The 27,700-nt window shown below is 36.7% G+C and overlaps 3 protein-coding genes across 3 annotated transcripts; 2 read left to right on the forward strand and 1 right to left on the reverse strand.

The window, feature by feature from the left end:
• Window positions 1–1,011: 1,011 nt before the first annotated feature.
• LOC122587343 (SUMO-conjugating enzyme SCE1) lies at window positions 1,012–3,745 on the reverse strand. Its single transcript, XM_043759479.1, has 5 exons — window positions 3,557–3,745; window positions 3,357–3,440; window positions 1,531–1,683; window positions 1,325–1,438; window positions 1,012–1,247 (listed from the first exon to the last, which is right to left on the reverse strand). The coding sequence occupies exons 1-5, from the start codon at window positions 3,623–3,625 to the stop codon at window positions 1,185–1,187; spliced, it is 483 nt and encodes a 160-aa protein (XP_043615414.1). The 5' UTR covers window positions 3,626–3,745; the 3' UTR covers window positions 1,012–1,184.
• A 479-nt stretch (window positions 3,746–4,224) lies between these two features.
• LOC122588149 (uncharacterized PPE family protein PPE62-like) lies at window positions 4,225–5,202 on the forward strand. Its single transcript, XM_043760283.1, has one exon. The coding sequence runs from the start codon at window positions 4,225–4,227 to the stop codon at window positions 5,200–5,202; it is 978 nt and encodes a 325-aa protein (XP_043616218.1).
• Window positions 5,203–17,773: 12,571 nt separating this feature from the next.
• On the forward strand, window positions 17,774–27,302 carry LOC122587486 (kinesin-like protein KIN-4A). Its single transcript, XM_043759672.1, has 24 exons — window positions 17,774–17,976; window positions 18,566–18,709; window positions 18,794–18,943; window positions 19,064–19,314; window positions 20,061–20,236; window positions 20,350–20,474; window positions 21,594–21,630; window positions 21,750–21,841; window positions 21,961–22,068; window positions 22,190–22,429; window positions 22,537–22,597; window positions 22,843–22,970; window positions 24,031–24,238; window positions 24,327–24,430; window positions 24,499–24,579; window positions 24,747–24,818; window positions 25,048–25,144; window positions 25,229–25,260; window positions 25,329–25,420; window positions 25,499–25,576; window positions 25,689–25,907; window positions 26,016–26,283; window positions 26,453–26,593; window positions 26,801–27,302. Exons 1-24 carry the CDS (start codon window positions 17,857–17,859, stop codon window positions 27,026–27,028), a joined length of 3,252 nt encoding a protein of 1,083 aa, XP_043615607.1. The 5' UTR covers window positions 17,774–17,856; the 3' UTR covers window positions 27,029–27,302.
• The last annotated feature ends 398 nt before the right edge of the window (window positions 27,303–27,700 follow it).

Here is a 27,700-nt window from a genome sequence, read left to right on the forward strand (position 1 = left end):
TTAAGTGACAACGTATATTCATTTGTAATTTATTTGATATGTTAATTTTGCAGAACGCAAATATGGTTTTAAATCATATATCAGAACGATACTTATATATTATCCAAATTTATCTCTTTTATTTATGGATTTTCAAACTTAAGCACACATTATATTTTGATGTTCATAACTATAAAAAAACTGGCAACCCGAGTGTTTTTCTAACTCGTTAATAATATCAGTTTAGCCCAAACTATTAATTGTTAAGTGTTAACTGTTAACATTGATAACATGAGGATATATTTCCACGAATACAAGGATTGTCAGTGCTTTGGCTGGGCTGTAGTATAAGGAGCAAGGGTGTAGTCGACTTGTTTTATTGGCAAAAAACATTGGCAAGCATTGGCAAATCGGCAACTCTATACCACAAGTATTGGCTAATTTTGGCTAGTTTAATTGGCTAGTTTTAGCAAGTGTTATAGGCATATTTTGGCCGATGCAAATGAACGTTGGAAGCTTTTCTTTGTTAACATTTTTTTTTGTCTTATTCACTTTGGGAGCTCCTGTGAAGTGTTTTTTTTTTTAAATTGGCAAAAATATATATACCACACCACACTTTTTGGCAACAAATTGGTAAAAATTGGCTAATTTTTGGGTTGTACACATGGCATTTTCTTATTGGAAGAAACTTGCCAAAATTTGCCAAATTGCCAAAGGTTTGACACTACACCCTTGCCCCTAAAGTTCAAATCTTTCGCAGGTTCAGTTTAGCCCTTTCTCCTATCTGCTTATCTGGTGTTTCGGGCAATGATTGTAAGATGGAGGCCACAGGCATCATCTCTGTCAACTTGAAAGTTGAAACTATAGAATACAATAGTGAGCCAAGTGGCAACATATATTGTGCGAGCTTCCTTGAAACATGACAAAAGAAACTTCCTAATTATCTTGCAAATACCTGAAACTCAAGATCTAGTATATAAATCCATTCACTCATACAATTAATAGGCACGAACCACGGATATCGGAATCATATTTAGGCAGAAACATAGAGCCCTCAACGAATAAAAAGAAGGTTTTGCCTTCTATGCAACAATCGTCAACAGGCCAGTTGATCAAAGTTCACATTAAATATCAACAGAAAACAAACCATGGTCAAGAAATCAGGAATACATGAAACTGGGTAGCCACAAATTGGCATCTAGATTCTAGACGAGAGGGGGATATTGCTTTGCTTGCTGACGAACTCTTTTCTTGTACTCCACAGTATCCTGCACATTAGTTTTTGCACAAATCAGATTAGGAATGAAACTAAAAGTTCTAGCAAGATAAATAACACACTGATTACCTGAATAAAGAGATGATATCCCTCGGTTTGAGCAGGATCAGCAGGGTTGGGAGAGTCCAATAAATCCTGGATGCCCACTAAAATCTGCTTGACAGTTATCGCAGGTCTCCAGCCCTACAGATAACAGATGGATTGGATATTTACTAAATCAAGCTAATAAATCTCAACCTTAAGCACATGTCTTAGCGAGGATAAGGAGTTCATACACTGTCTTCATTAAGGATTGATAGGCAAACAGTCCCGGATGGATAAACATTGGGATGAAAGAACCCTTGGGGGAACTTGCACTTTGGAGGCTTGCTTGGATAATCTTCGGTGAAATTAAGGGTAAGAGGGTAATACCCACCTTCCCAATCAGTCTGCAATGGTCATGTATAAAGAAAAGTTCACAATATCAGACCAAAAAGAAGTCTTCCAAGAATAATTACTGATTAAAGAACAAATGCCCAAAAAGAAACATATTCCACATCCCTTAAGATAGTAGTGAATCCAGAATTTAGAGATGATAGAATGGGAGGGTTGAATCAGTTTCAACATGCTTTCAAGTCAGAATAGGTCAGCTTTAGAAACGGGTTAAAGGTGGTGCGGTCAAAACTGGCTGAGTCGGGGTTGCCAGCTATTAATGCTAATGAAATAATTTATGATTCTCAAGGGGCTCTTATTTTTTTCAACTATTCATAGTTGTCAAACACATTCTGTACCCAATAAATAACCCACACAAACCTATTAAAGATCTCTAAAAAACATATGTTGGCCCAATCTGACCAATAAGAGTACTAGTCGTGATTATTGGTTCTACACCCAGCCCGACTAAAATTGCTCCCATTGAGCTGTTTGTAAGACTACTAGTCACAATTGCCAATTCTATAAGAATCGATATCCATAGGTTCCCAGCTTAGTTGAGATGACAATAAGTCAATAAGCATATTTTTCAAAACTACCACTTAAGTTAATACTTAATAGAGTTGTTCATGGGTAACTTTCATAATTGACTAGTGAATCTAAGCTAATACCCTCGCCTCACCTGCTAAGAACCTCCTTATGGATAAATTAAAATTAGGGTAGGTGCTTAGATAGAAAAGAGTTAACCAATCATAAATATAAAGCAGAATTGACTGACATCTCAAAAATTAAAACAAGAAAAGAAAGAAAAAAACAATCATTGTATAAGGGCACCCAAATCCAACATTTGGTAATGTTTTTGTTTATGGATTATGTATTTGTAAACACATTCAAAATGTCTGAAGACTGGCCCATGACATAGGATCATGCTACAATCAACCTAAAAATCGAAATCAATGTTGTATCAGTGATGACATTTTCTTCCTATTACTATAATGTAAAAAGTTGTTTCTTTTATATCCCATCCATTGAATAACGTAGCAAAAAGTTACATTGGTGTATGCCCGTCTCGTCCCAAAACAATTTTCTTATTTCAGCTTGTGTTATATTCCTACTAACCAAGAAAGATTGCACAACAATCTCGACTAATTAAACCATTTTAGTAGTCTCTTATTTCAGCTTATAAACAAACTCGCACTTGCCCGGCTAAGCTCATGCTAAAATCCCTTAGTGCATTAATATCACTAGTGCAACAACTTTTGCTACCTTCTTAACTTTAATTGAAAAACCGCTAAAACATTATACAAGAAAGGCAAGGTTGTAAATATCGCTTTTCGGTATCGTCTCGGTCGACCAACGATAAGCGATATATCGGGGATATACCGGATATATATCGGATTTATCGGGTATATATCGGGAATATGTCTTCTCGGTCGACCACCGATAAGCGATATATCGGGGATATATCGGCCGAGATAACCGAGATTTACAACCATGAAGAAAGGTGTGACTACATATTGAAAATAACAAACAATATATAAGCTACTAACACATGTCAGACCAAGATCAACAAAACTATATCCACAATTTCCATAACTAATTAAACCTACTATCACTTACTTAATACACAAATATTGCAATACTAACCGGTATATTATTGAATGAAATTGAGATTAAAAAAAACACATACCCCGACTTTACCGGGAATGGTACACTGCCAAACCATGAGATTCACTGTACCATCAGTAAGTGTTTCTGGCTTTGCAACAAATCCCTAGTTCAATCAAATCAAATTAGATCATAAGTTTGTATATGAATTATATATTTAATTTAATAAATAAATAAAAAAGAGAGAATTAGGGTTAAGAAGGAAGGAAGGATAAAACAAACATGAGGATGATTTTTCCGCCATGCTTTTCGTTCTTCAGTGAGACGGCCACGCGCTATACCACCAGACATGTCTGCTATGTCACGGTGTGTTTCCGATTGATTTATTTGCAGCCTCTCCCACTGCCTGCGTGAAAAATACGGTGGTGAGGTTTTTGACTTGTGACTTTTGGGGATATTTAATTTGAGTATACTTTAAAATGTACTGACTTTATGTCTTTATGTATGAGTGAGCGGTGATGACATACCCACTCACGTGCAAACACTCAGGGTACACTTGAAAGGTACGTTCTGCTTTTAGTAAAACAAGGAAAGGATTTGTGTCTATCAAGAATCCTATATATTAGGAAAGAAGATCATAACAAATCCCCTATTCCTGGAAAAGATGTACACGGCCCATGGAAACCCTACTTGGGGAATAAGTCACGAACCCCCTGTAAATAGGGGGAAGGATGGCTAAATCACATCATTATCACACATACACATTATTGGCGTACAAAAGACATAGCCTTACCGGAAGGAAACCGCCAACAAACAACCACAAACACCCCCTTCCTCCTTTCTAGGCAACCGGATTGGCTGTATAAACAAATGGCGCCATCCGCGAGACATTCTCCGAACAGCAAAACCTGCAAAATTTTTTGTTTTCCCAAACCCTAAAACCTAGAAGAATGAGCGAGGAAAATAGGACGCCACCCGGTTTTGCTGGAGAAAGTATAGATCTGAACCGAAATCAAGGCGGCACGCCAATAACACCTTCATCAGTAGGGGCTACCCACGCCTCTACATCAGCTCAGCCCCAGATCGATGATGCATACGTACGACAAAACTATGCCAGTATCCTGAGCACTCTAAGACGTCTCCAAGACGTAGGAGAATTGGCAGGTAGGGCAATCAATTTCTATGAAGAATATGACGAGTATGATGGTGATACACCGCTAAGTGGAAGGCGTAGGCAACCAAATGATCCGCGATCAAGAGTGCAAAGGACCAACAATCAGCCAAATAATGCAGCGGGATCACAAGATAATACTCAGAACCCAAATAACCTGGGGTCAAACATCCAGGGACAAAGCAACCTGGGGTCAAACACCCAGGGACAAGTCAACCTCGGGTCCAACACCCAGGGACAAACCAACCTAGGCTCAAACAACCAAGGTGGCCAAAACATCCCACAAGGAATACTAAATCTAGGACAGCAATATAATGCGCCAGGATATGTACATTATACGCAGCACACCAACTTCCCTCAGTACTCGACAAATTCACTCCCGCAGTACCAGGTACAAGGAGCAGGTAACCTAGGTTACTATAATCAGGGGGCATTCACTCAAAACCCCCCGAATGAAGGCCAGGGGATGAACATGTCGGGATACCAACAGAATTCCCAAAACCAATTTAACCAAGGTTTCTCAACCAACACACAAGCACTTAATATGCTAGGACCACAAAATTTCAATCAGGGTCCACCAACGCAGGGTTATGGTCAAGCCTACGGGCCCCAAACAAACCAAACCACACCACAGGTGCAAGCAGGGCCTCCTCCAAACCAACCCCAGCAAGGATTCCAGATGCCAGGCCAAGTCCCAAGAGCACATTATCAGATACAGGACCTCAACCAGGTCAGGATTACAACCATCACTACCTAAACAATTCAGGAACCAATAACCAGGGGTTTGGGCAATATTATCAGGCTGGGGGTCCAAACTTCAACACCTACGGAACAAACACCTAGGGACCAAACACATACCAAACTTTGCAACCATACCAACAAAACATACCCAGACCATTCAGTCTTAGCAGGATGCCAACAAAATCACCATTTGCATAATGGATAAGGAGCCACCCATTGCCAGCAAACATGAAATACCCAACCCACCTAGGGACATATAATGGCAAAGACGACCCAGATGATTTCTTGCAAAGATTTGAAAGGACGGCAGAAATGCAAAACTGGGTCGAACCAGTGGCGTACAAGGCATTCAGAATGGGATTAACGAGTGATGCAAGAGAATGGCTGGGTAGCCTAACGGAAGGGTCGATAAACAACTTCGATGAACTAAAAACAAAGTTTTTATCGCACTTCTGTCAACAGAAGAAACATAAGAAGACACATGTGGCAACCCACAACATCAAACAAAGAGAAAATGAAACCTCTAGGGACTTCATAGAAAGGTTCACTGTGGAGTCACAAGAAATCACATGATTGCCAGAATCACAGAGGGTTTCTGGGATGATACATGGCTGTCGGATTAGAGAGTTGGTTGAATGCTTAAATACAGACTTAGCAGAAACATTTGATGAAACAAAGAAAAAAGCCCACAAATTCCTAGACACAAAAGAAATTGGAGCAGGTAATTTGGATGATACGAGATACAAAAAGAGAAAGTGACAACAAAATAAAGATCAACAAAGATACAGTCCATACAACAGGGATGAAAAAAGAAAGGATTATAATATATCACTCCCAGAAATGACAAAGACTCCAAAGGAAATATCACTCACGGAGGTAGTAGGGAAAACATTCCCCATCCCAGCAAAATTAAGCGAAAGGGGAATGAGAGATAAAGACAAATATTGTGATTTCCATAATGATACAGGACACGATACTAATTCGTGCATACAACTAAAGAAAGCAATCGATGAAGCCATTAAAACAGGTATATTGGCACATCTGGTAAAAGGAATCCGACAACAAGGGAAGCGAAAAACAGATGAATCTGGGGAGCAGAAAAACAACAGTACCCAGGCAACAATCTATACAATAAGAAGGGAAAGGTAAGCCGAGAAAAGAAAGGGAGTCGATGCATTAATTCAAAGCGTAGGAGAAGTTTCATTTCCCCCAATATTAGGAACAAATGTCTCGGATGATCCGATAACAATAAAAGCAATACTGCAAGAAAGATGGGTGGACAAAATCCACATCGACGATGGAAGCGATTGCAACATACTATATCAACATGCGTTCCCAGGGGATAATCCACTCCTGCGTATCTTATCATCACACCCAGGCACTTGGCTAATAAGTTTCTCTGGTAATAAAACCAAACCTACGGGAAAAATTACCCTCGCAGTCACAATTGTTGCAGGGCCACGTAAGAGGACATAGGAGCTAACGTTTATGATAATCAAAGGATCCTCACCCTACAATGCAATTCTGGGAAGACCAGCACTCCAAAAGTTTGGAATGATACCCTCCATAATACATAACATGGTCAAATTCCAAACGGATGATGGGATCGCAAGCATTCGGGGAAGTTATGAACCACCAAGCGTCCATGGACGGACAGGCACAAGTATGAAAACAAAGAAAAGGAGGCTAGGAAGAGAAGAAGGGGAACTTGCAAATACATTCCACAAGATGGAAATACAAAAGCAAGAAGACCCGAAACTCGAAAATGGCACTCCTAAAGCAAAATAAGTCTATTTATTTTATGTATTTAGAACTATTTTCTGTTTCAATAAAGTTTATTCGAATAAAATTATGATTCATGGTGAAGAAGGATCGCAACCTCACACACATAATTTTGAAAAGCCAAAAAAGGCAAATTACATTACAACAAGTCATACTCCTATGACTATATACATGCCAAACAAGGCAATGGCATTTAAAAATCATACTCCTATGATTTTATCAAAATATATATGCATAATTGCTGAAAAAGCAAGTGCATAATCTGAAAACATATGCCTAAATTGTTGAAAAAGCAAGTGTATAAAAATCCTGAAGAAGGTACGCAAATAATAGAGCTAAAAGCATATATAAACTGTTCAAGTGACCCATAGGTCCAAAAGATGAAACCCAGATACACTGGGGGGCTAGGAAAGATAATATTGTTTTACAAACCACAGCTACATAGCCAAATACTTAAATTGTTCAAATTTCCAAAGCAAGAAGTTGATCAACAAACAAGTCGGGATGGGCAGCAAAGGAGGCAATCATTGGAAGCTTAGCATCTTCCCATTCTTTGGCAGCAGCCTCAACTGTAACACCCCGTCAAGGCGGAAACACGAGGGTTACATACTAAGCACAGCATGACATGGAAATTAAGTAGAGACAAGTCTAAATGCATTACAAGGATTAGACAATCCATACAAATCATTCTAATACAATACCGGATCAAGAATAATGCATAAGGAGCACGTCCATCAAACGTTTACAAAATAATAATTCAAAAGATGGTAAATGATCCTAAACATAACCCATAAGCGGGAACAATGAATCACGGATCCAAGAATAGTCCAAGTCCAAACCTAGCATGCATCAAATCAATCAAATCATCCAACACGTCTTTGGTTTACTTGTTCACCTGAAAAGTGTACTAAAATGTGTCAACATAAAGTTGGTGAGTTCGTAGATTTTTGTAACAAAATCAAGTGTCGGGATATCAACCGTCATCGATGAATGAGGATTAGAGTACCTAATCACGTCACGTCAATACAAGACAATATAATAAACGTCACGTCACAATAATTGTCAATATAAACGTCATAATATGGGCTCAAAAACCCTTTTCCCGAGTATGATCATTCCGGGTGTGGATTCGTTAATCCACCGTCACGTCAATAAATAATAATATATAATATACGTCATACGCCACAAGTATAACATCATAATAGAGTGGTCATGATCATACCGGGTATGGATTCGTCAATCCACCGTCACGTCAATACATACTAGTAATATATATACGTCATACATCATAATCATAACCGCCACATATCTCCGTCACATATAAACGTCACATATAAGCGTCACATAACATGTATCACAATCAATCAACGAGATATCTAACGTCTCAAGTCATATCACAACAAATTGTATCAACCGACAACCGTTTAACAACGAGTACACTTTTCACCCGAAAATAGAATAAACGTAGGGGCTACGAAACTCACCTTTGCCTTGTATCGTCAAGTTACAATCGAGTTATAAGTGTTTGATGAGAGTCACACGTCCAAACCTATTAATATACACAACACGTTTTCATTATGAGTCTTGGCGTTTTAAGATGATATAAATTTAGACGATTCTTAAGTCTTGTATCCAATACCAAAATGAGTCGAGTTATGACTTTTTAGCAAGTTACCAACGTCTCGAAGTTACTAAGGTTCAAGACGTATCGTTATGTTTATATGATAGGGGCATTAGTATAAATATATGTATACCCATTCAAATATATCGGCTCAAGTTTGACCGACACCAAAGTTTATGCCTTTCTCCCAATTTGGATCTTCTCATTTTCTAGTATAATAACATCAAGGCCTGATGTGCGAAATCTAGCTTTAAATTTATAACACGATTTACCGAAAAGTACTGATAACTACACACTCACAGGCAGTGTACCTGATCGTATGCAGTATAGTGAAAAATGGTAAGCCGAGATCATTCGCAAGGACTTAAACAAGCATTTGTAAAAACATTTAATGATTCAAGTGAAATGGGGGGTTTTGTGGCCGAGTTGCCACGATGCAAATAATTAGTTGAAGATTAGTAATCCCAAAGGATTAATCGAAAAAGAGATTGTAGTTTAAAACAAGAATTTAAAGGTCACTCATCTTGATTTCACTCAACAGAATGGTAGGATTGCACTTTTGATGAAGTTCAAATTCAATTTAGTGATTTAATGACCGAGACTCAAATCTATTGCCAACCCCGTACCCGTCAAGTTAACAACTTATTTTATTCTCTTGTAATAAATAGTTTCATTATTAAGACCGGTACCCCGAGACGCCTTTTTATAACTTCCCTAGTTAAACAATGGTTTTGGTCATTTTAGATAACAATTTTGCCTATCGATTGTACCCAACCGTCAACCCGTTAATTCTTATCAAATATTGATTACCCTCTACTGTACCCGTCATAGAACCAATTGCTTCTAACTAAGCAATCAAAATAACTTATACCCAAATCCTAGTCGTCGCTAAGCAATGAGCACAAATCATCCGCAATCAATAATTGAATAACAAAGAATTAATAGATTAAGCTCACGACAAAACGTTAAATCAAATCACTTGAATTAATAAATATTGTGCAATCCCTACATAATGTCTCACTCCATCAAGATGGATGAAAAGGCGATTAGCCACTCATATTAGATATGAAATAACAAATCAAAACGAAAGAATTCATTGTTACCGAATACAAAGGATTGAAAAACGAATAATGAAATGATTCCGAACGAGTCTTTGATCCTTCACAATGATGAAAAATAAGATAAACCCTAGGAAAAGCTCTTAAAATCGTCTGAAAAGTGAAAGATAGGTTTTTGGAATGTTTATTGCAGCTATTTATATGCTGACTAAATTCAGCAGATTCGGCATGACAGTGCGTCGCAGTGTCTTCTTTGACTTTCCTTGACTTTGACTTTCTTTGACTGACCTTCTGTCGTATATACACAAACTGCGTCGCAGTTTGCCTATGCTACGAAGCAGTTTTAACCTCGACTTGGAATACTGCGGCGCATGACCATACTGCGTCGCAGTGTCCTGTTGACTTGCCTTGACCAGCTTTGACTTTCTTCGATTCTTTACCTACGAGCCACGTGAAACATCCGTAAACACCCATTTTGCTCCAGAAACTTAGGTTTCTGCAAAATATCGCTTAGGTACCTGTTTTCCACCTGAAACACTAACAAATACCATAAACGCACCAAATGTATACGAAAATGACTCGTACTCCTCGCTAATCGACACTTTAAGCTATGGGAAATGGGCATAAAATACGACATATCAAGGCCCACGTAATTAATCAATTGCTTGGAAGGTTCATGTATTACTAGGTATGTATTTTAATGTATATACATATATTAATATGTAATATATTCATACGTAAGTATATATATGAAATCAGTTTATAAATACTTGGTCCTTATTTGATGTCACTCAGCCTTTACGTTGACTCACAGAAGGAGAGAAACAACCCAGTAGGATTCCAAACCGGCCCAAGGGAGTTCTAGACCAAGATGCAGTTTCAGGAGAACCAGAAAAGGAAAGCACCGTCATGGACGGCTCAAAGAAGCGTCCCGCACAGTGGGCAGAATTTCCGGCAGCGTGTCACACGGTGGTGACCACCGTCCCATATGGTGGTCTAGAATTGGTGTCTTCACCGTCTCACCTAGCGTAAAACAGTGATTTAAGGCGTCTCGCTAGCGTGCGTCTTATTTGAGAGTTACAAGGGACCGTCTTGGACGCTGTTGCTAGCGTGGGGAACGGTGAAACAATAAAGGCATCATCTTGGACGCTGGTAAGGGAGTGACAGACGGTGGCTAGGAGAAACAAGAATTCTGGGCAGCCAAACAAGGAAGAAAGAGTTGACCAAAAGGTCAAAGTTTGACCTTTTACAATTAACTCTAAATTTGTGAAATGGGATCGATTTGAGAGGTTCAGAAACGTATTTTTGTGTGTTGAAATCACGGTGGACATGAACAAACACAACCCTTCTGTCAATTTGATCCGTAATTATCATTTTTAATTTCGAATTTGACTTTGGCTTAATATAAAGCATAAGCACCGTAATTTTTGATTTAAATGAATTTAAATATGAATTTTTCACATGTAATGAATTTATTAGACTAAAAACATGATTTTAAACATAACCCATTCTAAGATTTACTCTTAATCTCAAGAAATTCGGTTTTTACCCATTTGGTAACCCAAAACCCTAATTTTCGACTAGAAAGGATTTTAACTTGCAATTTGACCCAAGATTACTTGCATATGACTAGAAACATAATTACAAATATAAAATGATGCCTTTGAGCTAGATTTACCTTACAAAAATCACCTCCAAGATCAAAACCCGAATTTGGAGCTATTAAAGAAAATTTCTTGGACTTTGACTTCCCATTTTTGAGATGGTGATTACTTGATGATATTGATGATGAATTTAATACAAATCTATCTTGGATAACATTTAATTGGTGCAAGAATTTAGTGAGAGAGGGATGATTGATATTTTTGGTCTTGCATACAATTAGAAAGAGAATGAGTGATAGAATGAGTGGGTGAGGGAGTGCAAGAGTTGGGTTGGGGGAGCTTTGGATAGGGTTGGGTCATTGGGTGGTCCATGGATGAATTGGGTCGACCCATGGATCACCCGAACACATTTCTAGACAATTACACGTCATGGTACGACAGAAACCGTCTTAACACGATAATATAATCTTGACTAGCATAAAACACGTCACGAAATCATAGTTTGAATTTAAATTATTTCTTTCATAAAAATAAACTAGTCATATTACACGTCAAGTCAACGGGTCAACGATGGTTAAAATTTCACAGAATCGAGAACTTAAAATACAACTAATCACGTTTAGTCATGTTAATTACAAGGCAAAAATCTCGAATGTTACATCAACCTTCTGGGAAGCGTTTGCATCGTAATCAAGGCGGGAAGACAGGTCCACATGACCCTCTTGGCTAAATTCCTCCAACACTCACGACCTCTCCTCCAACCGATTTATTGAAATCCCATCACCAACAGACCTTAAGACATCAGGGTTCGCCAATGGAGACCTGCACACAAAAGGGACGTACTCTGATATTACCCTGTTACGATCAACTCTTAATTCTTGCAACTGCTTTGAAAGGTCTTCGATCAACAACTTATCAGCCTGAGATTGGGACAACACTCTTGCCCTTTCAATGGACTTGGATTGCAATTATGCCTTCAACTTGGCAATTTCTTCATTCCTGGAAAACAGGGTGGATTCTTGGGACTTCAACAGAGCTTCATTCTCCTTCAATTTATCAACAACAGAGGCAGCTTCACCATAATCTACTAACTTTTTCTCCAAATCAACAACATTATCACTCAACAAGGACTCCCTGTGAGTACTCTCCTATAAGGCTTTCACAACTGCTTCAAACCTGAATCGCATCTCAGTCAACATGGTATTGTGAGCATCACAATCCTCATCATATAAGGCCAAGAACTCCAGGGGCTCTAATGACCTTATTTCATCGGGAGTATGCTTGGGAACTTGGGACCTGAATATCCAATTTGACTCATAAAATTCTGCATAGAGAAACAGCAGAGACAGAAGTAAGAGAATCATACAATGAAGGCAAAAAAGATAAAAAAATAATAAGAAGCTGCAGAAAATTAAGCATTCTCACCTTTTTTGGGAGAATCTTAGGCAGATACAGACTTCCTGGATTTTCTGCTTGAGGCACGAGGTTTCTTATTTCCTTCTTCAATGTCATCAGTTGTGGCATGAGCACTAGCAGCAGCAATCTTAGCTTTATTCAAACGGGTACCAATAGAACCACCAGGGGGAAGAACATTGACTCTCTTCTTACCAGCATCAGGAATCAAATCAACATCAATAGCTTGGAGCAAAGGGGGGGGGACGACTAACAACTTCGCCTGTTTCACAAGTCCTCTCACCAAGACTGCCACCAACAGCAGAGGCATTGGGGTTTGGCATTTAGGAAAATTCCTTCGTACCCTTCTTCACAAACTTCAGGTAAGACATCTCTGCAAATAACAAAAAGAAACACAATGACAAAACATGCAGAAAGAGTATAAAGATTATATAAGGGGAGCATACCATCAAATTCTTGCTCTCCTTCGGCAAGAGCAGGAATAAGATTTGCCCTAAACAAAATCCCATCCGGATACTGGTAAACAACAAAACTCTCTTCTTCTAAAATATCATATATCTCACCACAATCGTCATCAGGGATGGGATCACCAAAAAACCCTTTCTTTTGAACCTTAAGTCTACTTTTTTCATACAAAGACTCACAATGTTGAGGAAACAAACTATGGTGCATGAAAACAAATTCATCTTTCCAATCACGAATGTCAACACCACCCTTAATAATACATTCGATACTAGGCCTATTGGCAATGGTAATCCAGTCACCGGCGACGGATACACTCAATAATTTTCTAAACAAAGTTACGGATGGTTCAACACCATAGGCACGACAAACAACTTCAAAAGCAATTATCCTAGCACAGCCTAGCGGATGCCTCATAGAGATGTGACACTTAAAGTATTTTAAGATTTCAAGGAAGAAACTGGGAAAAGGATATCTTAGGTTTCCCATAGTAAACGTTTTCATATAAATACTAACAAACCCATTCGGAGGTTTTAAAGCACTTTGAGAACGAGTGGGTAATCGGAAAGACGAATGGCGACCAGGGAAAAACTGATCAACAAAATCCCTGAGTGTGTCAACATCAACAACAGATTTTGTAGTGGCAATACCACGTTTCCCCATTCACCCTAGGGTTTATTCTAAAAACAAGAGTAGATGAAAAAGATCGTACCTTTGGCAGACGACGACTTTCTCTCTCAAAGAAGCAGCAAAATAATTTTGATCGGATGAATAATTTGGATCGATATTAACAATGAGAAGATATTTATATGGTAACTCAACAAGGAGGCCGTCGATCAAGGGTTTAATTTTCGAGATACGCGCCCACTATCTCACAAATTAAATACCCCAAACCTACCAAAAGTATTTTCAAAAAAGACCCTAGACTTTGCGTGGACTTTCAAAATGAAAAGCGCATATGAAGGGCAGATAAGAGTCTAATACGATGATCTTCGCAGAGTCACCCCATTAGACTGGGGGGCTTGATGACGTACCCACTCAGGTGCAAACACCCAGGGTACACTTGAAGGGTACGTTCTGCTTTCGGTAAACAAGGAAAGGATTTGTGTCTATCAAGAATCCTATATATTAGGAAAGAAGATCAGAACAAATCCCCTATTCCCGGAAAAGATATACACGGCCCATGAAAACTCTACTTAGGGAATAAGTCACGAACCCCCTATAAAAATAGGGGGAATGATGGCTAAATCACATCATAATCATACATACACATTCTTGGCGTACAAAAGGCATAGCCTTACCGGAAGGGAACCGCCAACAAACAACCACAAACACCCCCATTCCTCCTTTCTAGGCAACCGGATTGGCTGTACAAACAGTGGCGACAATATGTGGTGATAGTAACGATTTGGTTATTACAGTAAAAAAATTTGATGTGAACAAAATAATGTAGTTATTTTAAGACTTCAAGAATGTACGTTGTAAAAATTTCATTAAGAATATTATAGGTATATCAGATAAAAATATTTAAAATAGTGAATAAATAAAATAGATACTTTGGATAGATCGGTTTGAAAAATCGTTTAGAAATATTTTGGTTAGATGTAGTGTGTGAGATGAGAATATATTGAATGGGAAGTGATATCCCCACAACACAAATTAGCCATCTACAACAATAATTGTTTTACACAGTTGTACATTGTGCAGTAGAATATATACATATATTGTGAATGACTAATTTGTGTTGTGGGGATATCATTTCCCATATTAAAAGTTAAGAGTATTTTTGGTTTTTTAAAAATAGAAAGGTGAAAAGATAAAAAATAGTTTATTTTACAAAGGAGTAAGAAAAGTCATTATAGGTTAAAGGTATGACACATACGGTAGTTTTGAAATTATTGCTTGCTGCTTCGGTTTATTACATTTGGCAGGAACAAAATACAAGGCTTTTGTCAAAGAAAAGAATACCTCATGACAAACTATATGCAGCTATTATTTTTACCGTTCGCAGTAAGCTTCTTACTATTCCTTTTAAGAGGACGACAAGAGTGGAAGACTTATGGATTGCTTGGGATCTCCATTTGGCTCCTAGTGCGGATTAGTTTTTGTTTTGATTTACGAATACGACCCTTTGTAATTTTATACCTAGTTGAATTAGTTATTTAGGGAGTTGGTTGTTGCACAAGGTGCGTATCTTATAATAAGTCACTTTAGCATTCAACATTCAGCTAAATTGTATGTTTCTTAATTCATATATGAATCTAACCAGGGTGACAGCCTTGTACCGAAAAAGGTTAAAGGTATGAACAAATCCTAAAAGTATGAGCGGGGCCAAATTTGGTATGATAAGTGGAGTGCATAAGGCCCTTTAAGTAATTTCATTACTAAAAGAATCCTATATGATGCTAGGTTGGATGCCAATGCCAGAGTTAGTGATATGATAAATGAGGGACAATGGATGTAGCTTGATGGATGGGAGGATAAATTTAATGCTCTTAATGCTATTTCTCCTCCTATTCTACATAGTGGTAAGGAAGACAGAGTAGTTTGGGTCACTGGGAACAATCTGCAGGTGGATTTTTCTACAAGGCAGGTTTGGCAGGACTTAAGGATTAATTGGCCATGTGTGCAATGGAAGGATGTTGTTTGGTTTAAACAGTTAATTCCTAGACATGCTTTTGTTTTGTGGTTGACTGTGCAGGGGAAATTGATGACTAAAGACAGATATGCAAAATGGAAGCATTGTAATCTGCAATGTGTTCTTTTTAAGGTTGGAAATGAGAGTCATGATCATCTCTTTTTCAAATGCAAATATACTGAAGATATTTGGAGTAGGTTAAGGTGTTATAGTTGGAAATTGAGGGATCATAATACTCTGCAGGACATTCTGAATGATAATGTCATGCACAAAGGAAAGAATTTTGGTGTTGTTATTAATAAAATACTCCTTGCAGCTGCTGTTTACTTCATTTGGCAAGAAATGAATCTCAGAATTTTTCAAGATAAGGAAAGGAATGAGGAGGCTATATGTAACATCATTAAGGATAGAGTTAGAAATCAGCTTCTGTCCATTAGAGTAAGGCATACAACTAATGTTCTTAATATAGGAGCTCAGTGGCAGTTGAAATGGGAGAATTGCATGTTGGTAGCTGACTGATTTTCTGGTTTGTTGTGCAAATTTGAAATTTGTGTGCGAATTGGAATAGTAAACTGTGCAAGATGAAGCTACTTGATCCAATTCTAGCATATTTTGAATTTGTGTTTGGTGCTGAGTGTATGGTGAGGTTGGATTTCATTGTTTTTTTGGTGTATGTGTATTTTGATATTGAGGTATCAGTTTTCGTTTTTAGTATAACTCTTTTGCAGTAGAATTTCAAGTTGTTTTGTTTGTATAAGTTGGGTCTGTCCAACTTTTTTTTTGATGTTATTGTACATATTTTGAAATGCAATATAATGTAATATAATTTTATTTATCAATGAAAGCTAGCAAGATGCTAGAATAAATACATTGTCTCATTTCATGAAATCTTCATTTTTTAGGGACGGGTAAAAATTTCATTTCGTCCTTTACCTAAATATTTAAAAAATCAAAAACATTTCGTCAAATTTCATTCTTTAGGGATGTTTAGTAGAAGAAAATCCCAAAGAACGAAAATGTAATAAAAATATGTTGTTGATTGAATGAATATATGAGAATTACAAAGAAGAGGATAAATATAATAAATAAATATATATTTTATTTTACAAGTTAATGATTTTATCATTTAATAATAATTAAGATTAACAGATAAAATTCATCAAAACTTAAATAAAAAAATAGAACATTTTCATGATCATCATTCTTTCTAATTTGTAGAAAATGAAGAGAATGAAAATTTTTCATTTTTTCTTTTCTCATTTCCATTTTCTAGGTCACACCAAGCAAAAGAAGTGATTTTCATTCACTTTCTATCTTTCCATTTTCTTCTACCAAACAACAACAACAACGGTATCTAAACCGGGTTTGGGGAGGTATGATGTAGAGAGTCTTACCACTACACGAAGGTAGAAAGACTACTTTTAGAAGTACCTCCGGTCAAAAAGAGGCAAAGGTTAAAGGGTCTAAAGAGTTTAGTAACCAGACTTGGGCCGAGTATCGTCTGACTATAATAAGAGTAGAGAAAGATAACAAAACACCACATAGCGCAATTTGGAACACCCCATTAATTTTTCATTTTTTAATAAATTTCATTATTTTTTGTGAACCAAACACGTCTTAAGACTTCATATTTAACCAGGTATGATAGTCACTTGCATCATCTCATTATTTACAATTAAATATTAAACGTTTAATATCTATTTATTGCTAAAATAATTATAAATTAGACAAATTTTTCTCTCTTTTCTTAATTTTAAAGCAAGAAAACAAATAACACGGATAAAATGAAAGTCACGATGAATCGGACATTACCCCAAGTGACCACATCCGTAAACCATAGATTTTGACACCACTTGGGCTCGATTATGGTTTGGTTTTTCTAATCGTAGAGATGCTGACTGGACATTTCAAGAGGCCTGGATGTTAAAATGACGTATCTAACCTTTATGAACTTTTTTATTTTAATTTTTAATTATCTTTCACCACACCAATCAATCAATCAACAAACAGTATAATAAACACCCGCCAAAATAATCAATGAAATTCCCCTCATTTAATTTCTCTCCGTACACAACAATCAAATTCAAATTCAATGGAAAACTCGCCGGAGAATTGCAACGTTAAGGTTGCGCTGCATATCCGTCCCCTCCTCCGCCATGAACGCCAAAACGGCGGTCAAGAATGTTTGGACGTCGTCCCTGGATCCGCTCAGGTATCTATCTATACGTACATCATCTATATATCTATATCTTTATATACATATATCGTCGACGTTTCATTGATATTTGCAAAACATGATTTATATTATGGATGAAAGACTTATTTAATTATGGCCGGATTCATTAGGAAATAAATGTTGTTGACATTGAGGATTTAATTATTCAGGCTATCTAAATTAAATACGAATATACATATATGTAATGTAATTACATCAGGCAGAAGGCTTTTCGGTTACTGCTTTATAACTCGTTATGGAAATTATCGTATAATTATTAGATATATTCGTGTATAATCTATGAAATGCATCGAAAAAAATATGAATATGTGATTGCTATAAATCTGAAACTGAATCATTTCATTCTCATATAATGCTGACCTCGATATGATTTCGTTATAATTTTTTATTTGGAGCCATAGATCCACTCAGTAATTCATGAAAATACTAAATTCCTAAACCTTTAGATTAATCGAGGTGTACTCCTTTTTAATAATTGATATAATCTATAGAAACTAAAAAAGTTGATATTCTTAGTATAAATCAACACCGCTGAAGGTTTGAACGCTTGTTTGGTCAAGTGCAGGTGTTAATGGGTTCACATTCTTTTATATTTGATCATGTTTATGGAGGAGGATCTCCATCGGAAAAAATGTTTGAAGAGTGTGTTATGCCGCTCTTAGATGCTTTGTTTCAAGGATACAACAGTACAGTTATCGCCTATGGTCAGGTAGTTTCACTCATTAGGATTTCTGGCAGAGATTTTTTGTGTAGTATTATCGTGTTAGAAGTTCACGTAATTATTGTTTTGCAGACAGGATCAGGAAAAACATACACCATGGGTACTAATCCAAAAGAAAGTTCCCATAGAGGACTTATTTTTCAAGTTATGAGCACAATCTTTAACAAGATCGAGACTCTGAAAGATCAAAGTGAATTCCAGTTGCATGTTTCCTTCATTGAGGTTACTCTCTATGTGCTTTTTAGCAACCAAAATATATTGATATGCGGCGTAATATACTTACTCTTATTATATATATTTATGGAGTATGATTGGTTTTAACTGGATGATTTGAATGTTAAGATTCTAAAAGAAGAAGTGAGGGACTTGTTGGATTCTGCCGTTATTGAAAGAGAAGAAAGCAATGATGGAAATCCTGAGAATGCAGTTGCTGGAAAGCAGCAATTACAAATTCGCAAAGCATCAGATGGATCTGTAAGCCTGAGTGGATCATCGGAAGTTAACGTCTGTACCCAGAAAGAAATGACAGCTTGCCTAGAGCAAGGATGTTCAAGTCGGTCAGTAGCATCAACAGATATGAATAATCAATCAAGGTGACCATTTTTTAAATTTATACCCCTCCCCCCTCCCTTCCAGTTCCATAATGGTAGATATTTGAGTTATCTTCAATATGGTTATCCATTCTGTTCATAGTCTGTTATAAAAGTAATTTTGAACATCTGACCAAACAATTATACTATATTCTCACATGTATAAAATCAATGCTTATAAATTGGTCTTCCCAATCTACTTAGCCTGCAGAATTTAGCATAATTAAGACAAACTCAACGCTGCGAAATGTACAACTGATATAACTTTAAATATTTAGTAGCATATTACAGTGTAGTAAGACATCTTGACTAAGACACCAAATTAACGACAACAGAACTGAAACTGTAATTTAATATGTAATAAACTTCTTATACACAAATAGATACTCCAAAATAAGTGCAAGTTGTCTATTAATAAATGTAAATGTTCTATGATAAGCTAAAAACTGTTACTCCGTATTATTTTCCAAAAAATTAGTTTCCCCTGCCAAGCTCCATCCTGCCAGATACTGTAATCAATATATATATATATATGTATGTAGTATATATACATATATAAGTTGGGACTGGTTGTCAGTTCGTTTGCAGATAAGATAGTATAAAGTTTCTCAAACTTGAGATGGTATGAATTCCATGTTACTATTCATTATGGTTTATCAGTTGTTAAGGTTGATACCATATTTATGTGAAGTTTGTTAGATTTCTTTCAGAAAATTGGATAAACTTCATGTTTGGCATGTTTGTAACAGTCGTTCCCATGCAATCTTCACCATAATATTAGAGCAGAAGGATAAAGATAAAGTTGAAGGCAAATCAAGTGAACTTATGGGTGAGGTATACCGCTGTGCAAAATTACATTTGGTAGACCTTGCTGGATCCGAGAGAGCTAAGAGAGCCGGTTCGGAAGGGGTTCGCTTGAAAGAAGGTAAGTGCAAATGTGGACAGTAATGTACCATTCAGTTTTGGCTGATCACCTTAGACCTCTCATTGATGACTATAGTAGTTCTTTCTCTTGGTTTCATCTTCTGATGGAAACAGGTATTCAAATCAATAAGGGTCTCCTTGCACTCGGGAACGTCATCAGTGCACTAGGGGATGATAAAAAGAGAAAAGAGGGACTGCATATCCCATATCGAGACAGTAAACTTACTCGCCTGTTGCAGGTTTGTAAAACACTGTTAAATTCTTTAAAGGATCTTGTGTGGGGAAGTGTTGTTGCTATAAAGAATCTTTAACATGCGTTTTATTTGTTTATTTTCTTCCTGCATATCTTCTATAGGAAATGGTGTAGGTATTATGTTCTCAAGTTTTAAGCGCTAGAAACAGAGGTGAAAATCATATCAATATATAACAAATCAAACTGAAATAGACATTTTATCAGGTATAAATTTTGGGTTGAGAATTTACTGGACCTTAACCATGTTTCATTTACAGACTTGAGTAAATAGACCCAGGTAGCACAGAAATTATTAGAAAAAGTGACATAGTACTTGTGTAGGTAATTAATTTTATAAAAATCTACTGCAATAATAAAGTTTACAAAGAAGAGGGGAAATATGTAACGCCTATGCCAGAGAAGTGCTGGTTGTTAAACACCATTGGTAGAAGAGGACATGGGAATTCATATGTTATATCGGCAGAGGTTTGAATAGAGGGTTTTTTTTTTTTTTATCTATCTTTATAAAGGTAAGTACTTCACATACACACTTATTTACAATGTGTCCACCATGGGTTTGGAACCCACAACCTCTTGGTTGATAGGTCATCTCGAGTATTATAATTTCCTTTCATGTGACTATGTGAGAAACACATTAACTAACAATTCATGGCCGAACATATGAATTAAAGCACACGTAAGATATAAGTGATTGGCTGATTATGCTAGGGTAGTACGAGACTATGAGTTGGTCACATATGAGACATGATGGTCGATGGATATATGACTGACATCAACAATACTTTCATTTCGAAGAATGTTAAAGAAATATCGAATTCTTGATAGAACCATTTTCTTATAGATTTGTAGTGCTTGTTGACTATTGTGTAAATTGTATGCTTATTTCCCCTCAGAAGAGCATGTCATAAAAGGTCTGCCATGAAATCCTGCATATATGCAGAATAGGACTTGGAAAGTTTGACAATGATTAGATCTAAATCTTTCTGAGATGCTCTAAAAATTAATAATATTCCACTGAACTGCATCGTATTTATTTCTGTAAATCTTGTTTAAGCTATCTTCTTGTGCTAGTTCATGATGTGAATATACTTTATGCCTTCAACAGGCTTCACTTGGTGGGAATTGCAAAACTGTTATGATAGGTATTTTCCTAACTGTTTCTTGGAAAACTTTTTACAAGTATAACAGGTTTAATACTTAATAGTCGCTAAAAAGCTGGTAAGTGGAAACAATTAATGTAACTGAATATGCTTACTTTTAGCTTGCGTCAGCCCTGCTGATTATAATGCTGAGGAAACTCTTAATACGCTGAAGTATGCTAATCGTGCTCGCAACATTCAGAATAAAGCTTCTGTAAGTCTATTATGAAAAAAAATCACTCATTTCATTCATTTCTGTCGAACTGTGGTTTGGACATGCATAATATTGTTATACTGACATGCTTGATGGGATTTTTCTTTTATGTTATACAGGTTCAAAAAGAAGTCTTTCCTGCTGACACACACAAGTTGAGGCAACAGTTGAGATTGCTGCAGGTGGAACTTGCTCACAGGAAAGAAGCTGAACTTCTTGAACTACAGGTGTTGTATACTATTTTGTATATGGTGTGGTTACCTCTAATAATAAATTTTAGCAGACTCAAGTAGAATTTAAGAAAAACTATTGATAAGGTGCCTATGGTCTTGTACTACTTGCTTGTAGGATCTTAAAAGAAAAATCGATTGTCTAGAGACTACCAACTCAGACCTTCTCGAAAAGAGTAATGAATATCGCAGAAAATGTGCTATTGTGGAGGCTACCAATTCAGAACTTCTTCAAAAAATAAATGAATATCGCAGAAAATGTGCTTTCGTGGAGGCTGCTAACTCAGAACTTTGCCAAAAGATTCATGAATATCGCAGCACATATGCTGTTGTCGATCCTACTGACATAGATGATCACGTATGTAGATTTATACTTCTCATGAGCATCAGATAGAACATTTATATTTTTCTTTTAAATATAGAATTAATGGTATTGAAGTATCTGGATTGTTTGATTCTATTCAGGAAAGTAACAGAGGCTCACAATGCATGCCCTCCCCAGAGGAAATAGTGGAATCTGTTGCAAGTAAGTTGCCACAAACTGAATGTATATTTCCACAAGAATTATACTAGGTGGCATCATGTTGCCTACCCATGGATCAGTTCTGGTCTACCTGTAGGCTGTAGACTGGATACATATGTATCATTGTTCCTCCTATATTTCTATCCATATGCTCCTTCTGTTAGCCATAACTTATAGATCATATTATCATAACTTATTGAATATAATTCTGTTCTAGTCTCACCACTCCTTTTAAATAAAAAATATAGGTGGTTATATTACAGACGATATTTCGGTAGAACCTGATGAAACGACAATAAAAAGCAAGCATGGAATTAGACAAAGCATGTTGCAGGAAGAGCTGAATGATTTAGACAAATGTTTGGAGCAGAAGGAGGTACCTTGATCTGTCTTTTCTTATACATATCCTTACTCTTTTTGTTTTTTTGGCTATCGATATTGTTCGGAAGGAAAAGCTTGCTTAAATGCAAACAGTCGACCAGTTCCTCAATTAAACTGCCTTCCTTTCTTTTCCTGCTGATTCATCTTCATTTCGATGATCGTTGTGTATGAGATATTGAGATATGCTATCAATGTTTAACAATTAATTTTATTAACGATACTACATATGTGTGTCCAGTACTTACCATTGAAAAATATAGACTGGCAAATGTGCTGTTATTTACACAGTTATCGCTTGAGAGACTTTCTAGTGAGCTATAATATAATAATTATGCTATTTTTTTAGAAACGAAATCCATTTCTATGGTTTGGAACCCCTAAAAGGATTTTAAGCAGTCCAACTCTACAAACGTATGGTATGCCCACAAGAATATATGGACTTTAAGCAGTCCAACTCTACAAACGTATGATATTGTTCGGAAGGAAAAGCTTGCTTAAATTCAAACAGTCGACCAGTTCCTCAATTAAACTGCCTTCCTTTCTTTTCCTGCTGATTCATCTTCATTTCGATGATCGTTGTGTATGAGATATTGAGATATGCTATCAATGTTTAACAATTAATTTTATTAACGATACTACATATGTGTGTCCAGTACTTACCATTGAAAAATATAGACTGGCAAATGTGCTGTTATTTACACAGTTATCGCTTGAGAGACTTTCTAGTGAGCTATAATATAATAATTATGCTATTTTTTTAGAAACGAAATCCATTTCTATGGTTTGGAACCCCTAAAAGGATTTTAAGCAGTCCAACTCTACAAACGTATGGTATGCCCGCAAGAATATATGGACTTTGACCTACTCTTTAATTAGTGACTACCATTCAGCATTGTGGTTTCAGAAATCCATAAAGATGTCTTCTTTTCTAAAAGTTCTTTTACTTGCACTTAAAGAAGAATGCTATACTCTTATGTTGACAAAGCAATTAGGAAATTCTCATTATATTGAAGAGTAATGCTCACCCTTTATGTCTTTTATTGGCTTATCTGCAGTCTGAGATGAAGCTTATTGGATCTCCTGACATGGAAGCACTTAAGCAACAATTTCTGGAGAAAATCATATCGCTTGAGGAAGATAACAAATTATTGCTGCTAGAAAGAGATGGCATGCGAGATGAAATTTCACATCTTGAAGCTCTGGGTGAGACCGCAACAACGGAGCAAACCATGAATGAAGAAAAATCTGAAGCATTTGAGGCAGGTGATTGTGATCCACTTTATTATGCTGCCCTGGACCTCTTTGTTGCTAACTGCTGAACTGTTTAAATAAACCTATATAAAGATTTCAGATTTGGAGAGAAAACATGAACACGAGATTGAAGTTTTGAAGCAAAAGAATCATGATGTAGTGAAACGACTACAAGATGAGATACGTTCTATTAAGTCACAAAAGGTAATTTGTTATAAGATCTCATTTACATTCTCATGATATTTGTATAACTTAATTTTAGTTCATTTCAGGTACAACTACAACAAAAGGTGAAACAGGAGGAGGAGCAATTTCGGCAATGGAAGGCCAATCATGAGAAGCAAATGATGCAGGTAATATCAATAGAATTGTGATGTAGTTCCTGCTTCCAATGATTTTGATTCACTATAAATTTATAGCTAAAAGATTTTGGTAGATCTTGGTGATTTGAGTTCATATGTATTCAACATGCTAGCTTGTTCCTATATGCAAACTAATTTTTTGCTGTGGATCCAAGCAGGTAAAGAAGGAGAGCAGGAAGAGTGACTTTGAATTAAACAAATTAATGGCTTTGTATCAACGCCAAACACAGGTAACAAAATATATTTTAAATGAGACTTCTTTGCTTCAAATTACATCCAAGGTAACTGGAATTTGCATGAGATCTGATCTTGGATGAACTGTCACAAATCAAGTTACAAAAGCTCCTTGCTTTGTCTAAGATACTCTTATTTTGTATCAATATATCTGTGTCGATATCATAGGCGATTATGAATTGGTTATAAACATAATATTTTTCTAACTACATTCGTTAGCTGCAGGTTCTTCAAAGGAAAACAGAAGAAGCTGCAAGAGCTACCAAAAAGCTAAAAGAGTTGCTTGAAGCACGCAAGGTTACTGCACGCCGTGAAACTATCGGTATATAATTGTTTCAATGGATTTTTAATCCTCAAACTTTTCCTGCTTGTAGTAATATTATTGTCTTCCCTCTGTCTCTTCCAGCTCAACCAAGAGGACAAAGTCGTACAGGACAGGTAAACAGAAACTTCTGCTATTGTATAGTATGGTTCAAGAAAATTAATAATTTTAATTTCATTTGTAGATCAAAACTTTGAAGAGATGGCTTAATCAAGAACTTGATAAAGTGCTGCATGGGCATAAACTTCGTATTGAGCATGAGAAACAAACTCAGAGGTACATAAGCTACCATGTAGTTAGGTTCAATCATTCGTTTTTTTCAATCTAATAAAACGTTCTCTCTTATATATCCAGCCATGCCAAACTTAAAGAGGAGTTGAGCTTTCTGAAGCTTCAGGATAAGTCGTCTTCTCAGGGAAGCAAGCCGCAGAGGTATATATAAAATGGCTGTCAGAGTTATTTCACTTTCTCGTTTGCATTTTTTCTAGGGATACTGCTTAACATATAACGACATTCAATATCTGTTATCTTACCTATCTGTCAGAGGGCCATCCTTGTCACCAAATACAAGAGCGGCTAGGATTGTTTCACTTGAAAGCAGGGTGAAATCTTCTGCTGCTGCACTTGCTGTGTTGTCTTCACAGATTTCAGAGGGCGGACGGGGACCTGATCCTGCCTCTGCTGCACGATGGAAGATGTTACACTCGCTGGGAGATGCTAAGGATTTGCTTCAGTATTTATTCAGTCTTGCTATCGAAGCAAGGTAACATAAATTACCACAATTTGTTTGATTCTATGTTTCCCTTGCTACAAGTAAATTATATATGATGTCTAGTTAGATGTCATATACGCTTACATATTTGGTTAGCAGACGACGGCTGTTGGAAAAGGAATATGAAACTAAGGAGACAAAGGCACAATTGGATGAGCTTAAGTCGCAACCAAATGACAGTAGAGATAGAGAGGCAGCTTCAACACAAACAACCTCTATCCAAAGTGCAAAAGTAAGCAGGCTTACAAAGAAATGGAAAGAAATTGAAGAGAAAGCTGTTCAAAATGCAAGGGACAAGACACCTTCGAAGAAATCGAAAGAAACGGATGGACAAGTTGCTACAACTACTTCAGCTCCTTCTAAGAAGGTAAGATAATTCATGAATTTCTACTGTGTTCATTTTGGTGTATCAAGTCTTCCTCTTTTACTGTCAATGATGTGATCTACGACTTGAGATTACTTTTCCTTTCTCCAAAGCTATAGGGCTAAATAGTTCGAATTCCTCATTAATTTTTTTTATTGGATGGTCATAACAGGGAAAGGCTCCAACTGCCTTCGATATTTTTGCAGATATGGGTATTGAATTTCCATTGCCATTCCCAGAATCAAGGGAACTCGACTCTAAGGCTGGAATATGCAACCGACCGGTCCAAGTAGTTTTTGAACAAACACAAAAGGTTAACATTTTGATTTTAGAAATTTGGATTACTAATTTTTTATTTTCCATTTTGTGGGCATCATCTCATTATGTTCTCATGCCATTGAAATGGGACCCGCAAAACACGAGATATCACCTATTTTACTAATTAATCTACATTAATCTTCTAATGGCGTGAGCTCCCTCCATGAGTATTACACTAATTACTAGTTGTTGGTTGGCTCAGATGGTACCAATTGCCCATATGCCGATGAAAAAGTTGCCGCTTGGTGAACAGAAGGGCAAAATCTCCAGGTGGAAGCGAAGCCATGACGAATGGTTGGTTGAGTTCAAGTGGAAGTGGCAGAAACCATGGAAGCTCTCAAACCTGATCAGAACCACTGATCAGATCAGAAACAGTGACGAGACATTGAAGGGTCAAGATTTGTCTCTTAGGTTTGGTCCAACCACATGATCAACTCATAGTCAGACTCTTATTCTTGTTGGCATCTACATTCACTTACTCAACAGCTCAAATCCAATTAGAACATCCCTAGAGAGGAAGAAATTGCACCCTTCAAGGTTATTTTTCTTCCTTTCCTTCCTTTCTTCCATTTCACATGTCACATGATAAAACAAACCAACTGATGCGCTGAGAATGACGACAAATCTTGTTGGCTGGTTGCATCATGTCATCAACAGTTGTATTTGCTATATTTACCCTCAAATTAAGCTTAAACATCAGAATATGTTCGGTTTCCAACTCATTCCAACAGGCCGACATCCTTAAAAACTAGAGATGATGGTTTTACCAGAGATATCTTTTTCGACATTCGATCTTGTTGAAGGTCTAATAGTGAGCGGTGCAAAGTAGGCAAATAGCTAAACTTAAAATTTTCAAAATTGAAGAGGGAAATGTTGCATCATAGTTAAGATCAAAAGAGTGTCAAAAAAGGTAGCTGACTAACTGATTTGTTATTTCTTTAGTAGAACATCCTCTGTAATTAGTAGAGGTTCAGTCATCAGGTTAGCTTAGCAAGTTTTGTAGTATTTAATTCAATCCCGAAGAAATGGGAAATGTATAATGTACAAAATTTATGCACAAATATGATTATTTGGCCCGCAACCATGCTAAATTAAATTTAAA

Source organism: Erigeron canadensis, chromosome 2, assembly GCF_010389155.1.
Source record: "Erigeron canadensis isolate Cc75 chromosome 2, C_canadensis_v1, whole genome shotgun sequence".
Classification (NCBI taxonomy): domain Eukaryota; kingdom Viridiplantae; phylum Streptophyta; class Magnoliopsida; order Asterales; family Asteraceae; genus Erigeron; species Erigeron canadensis.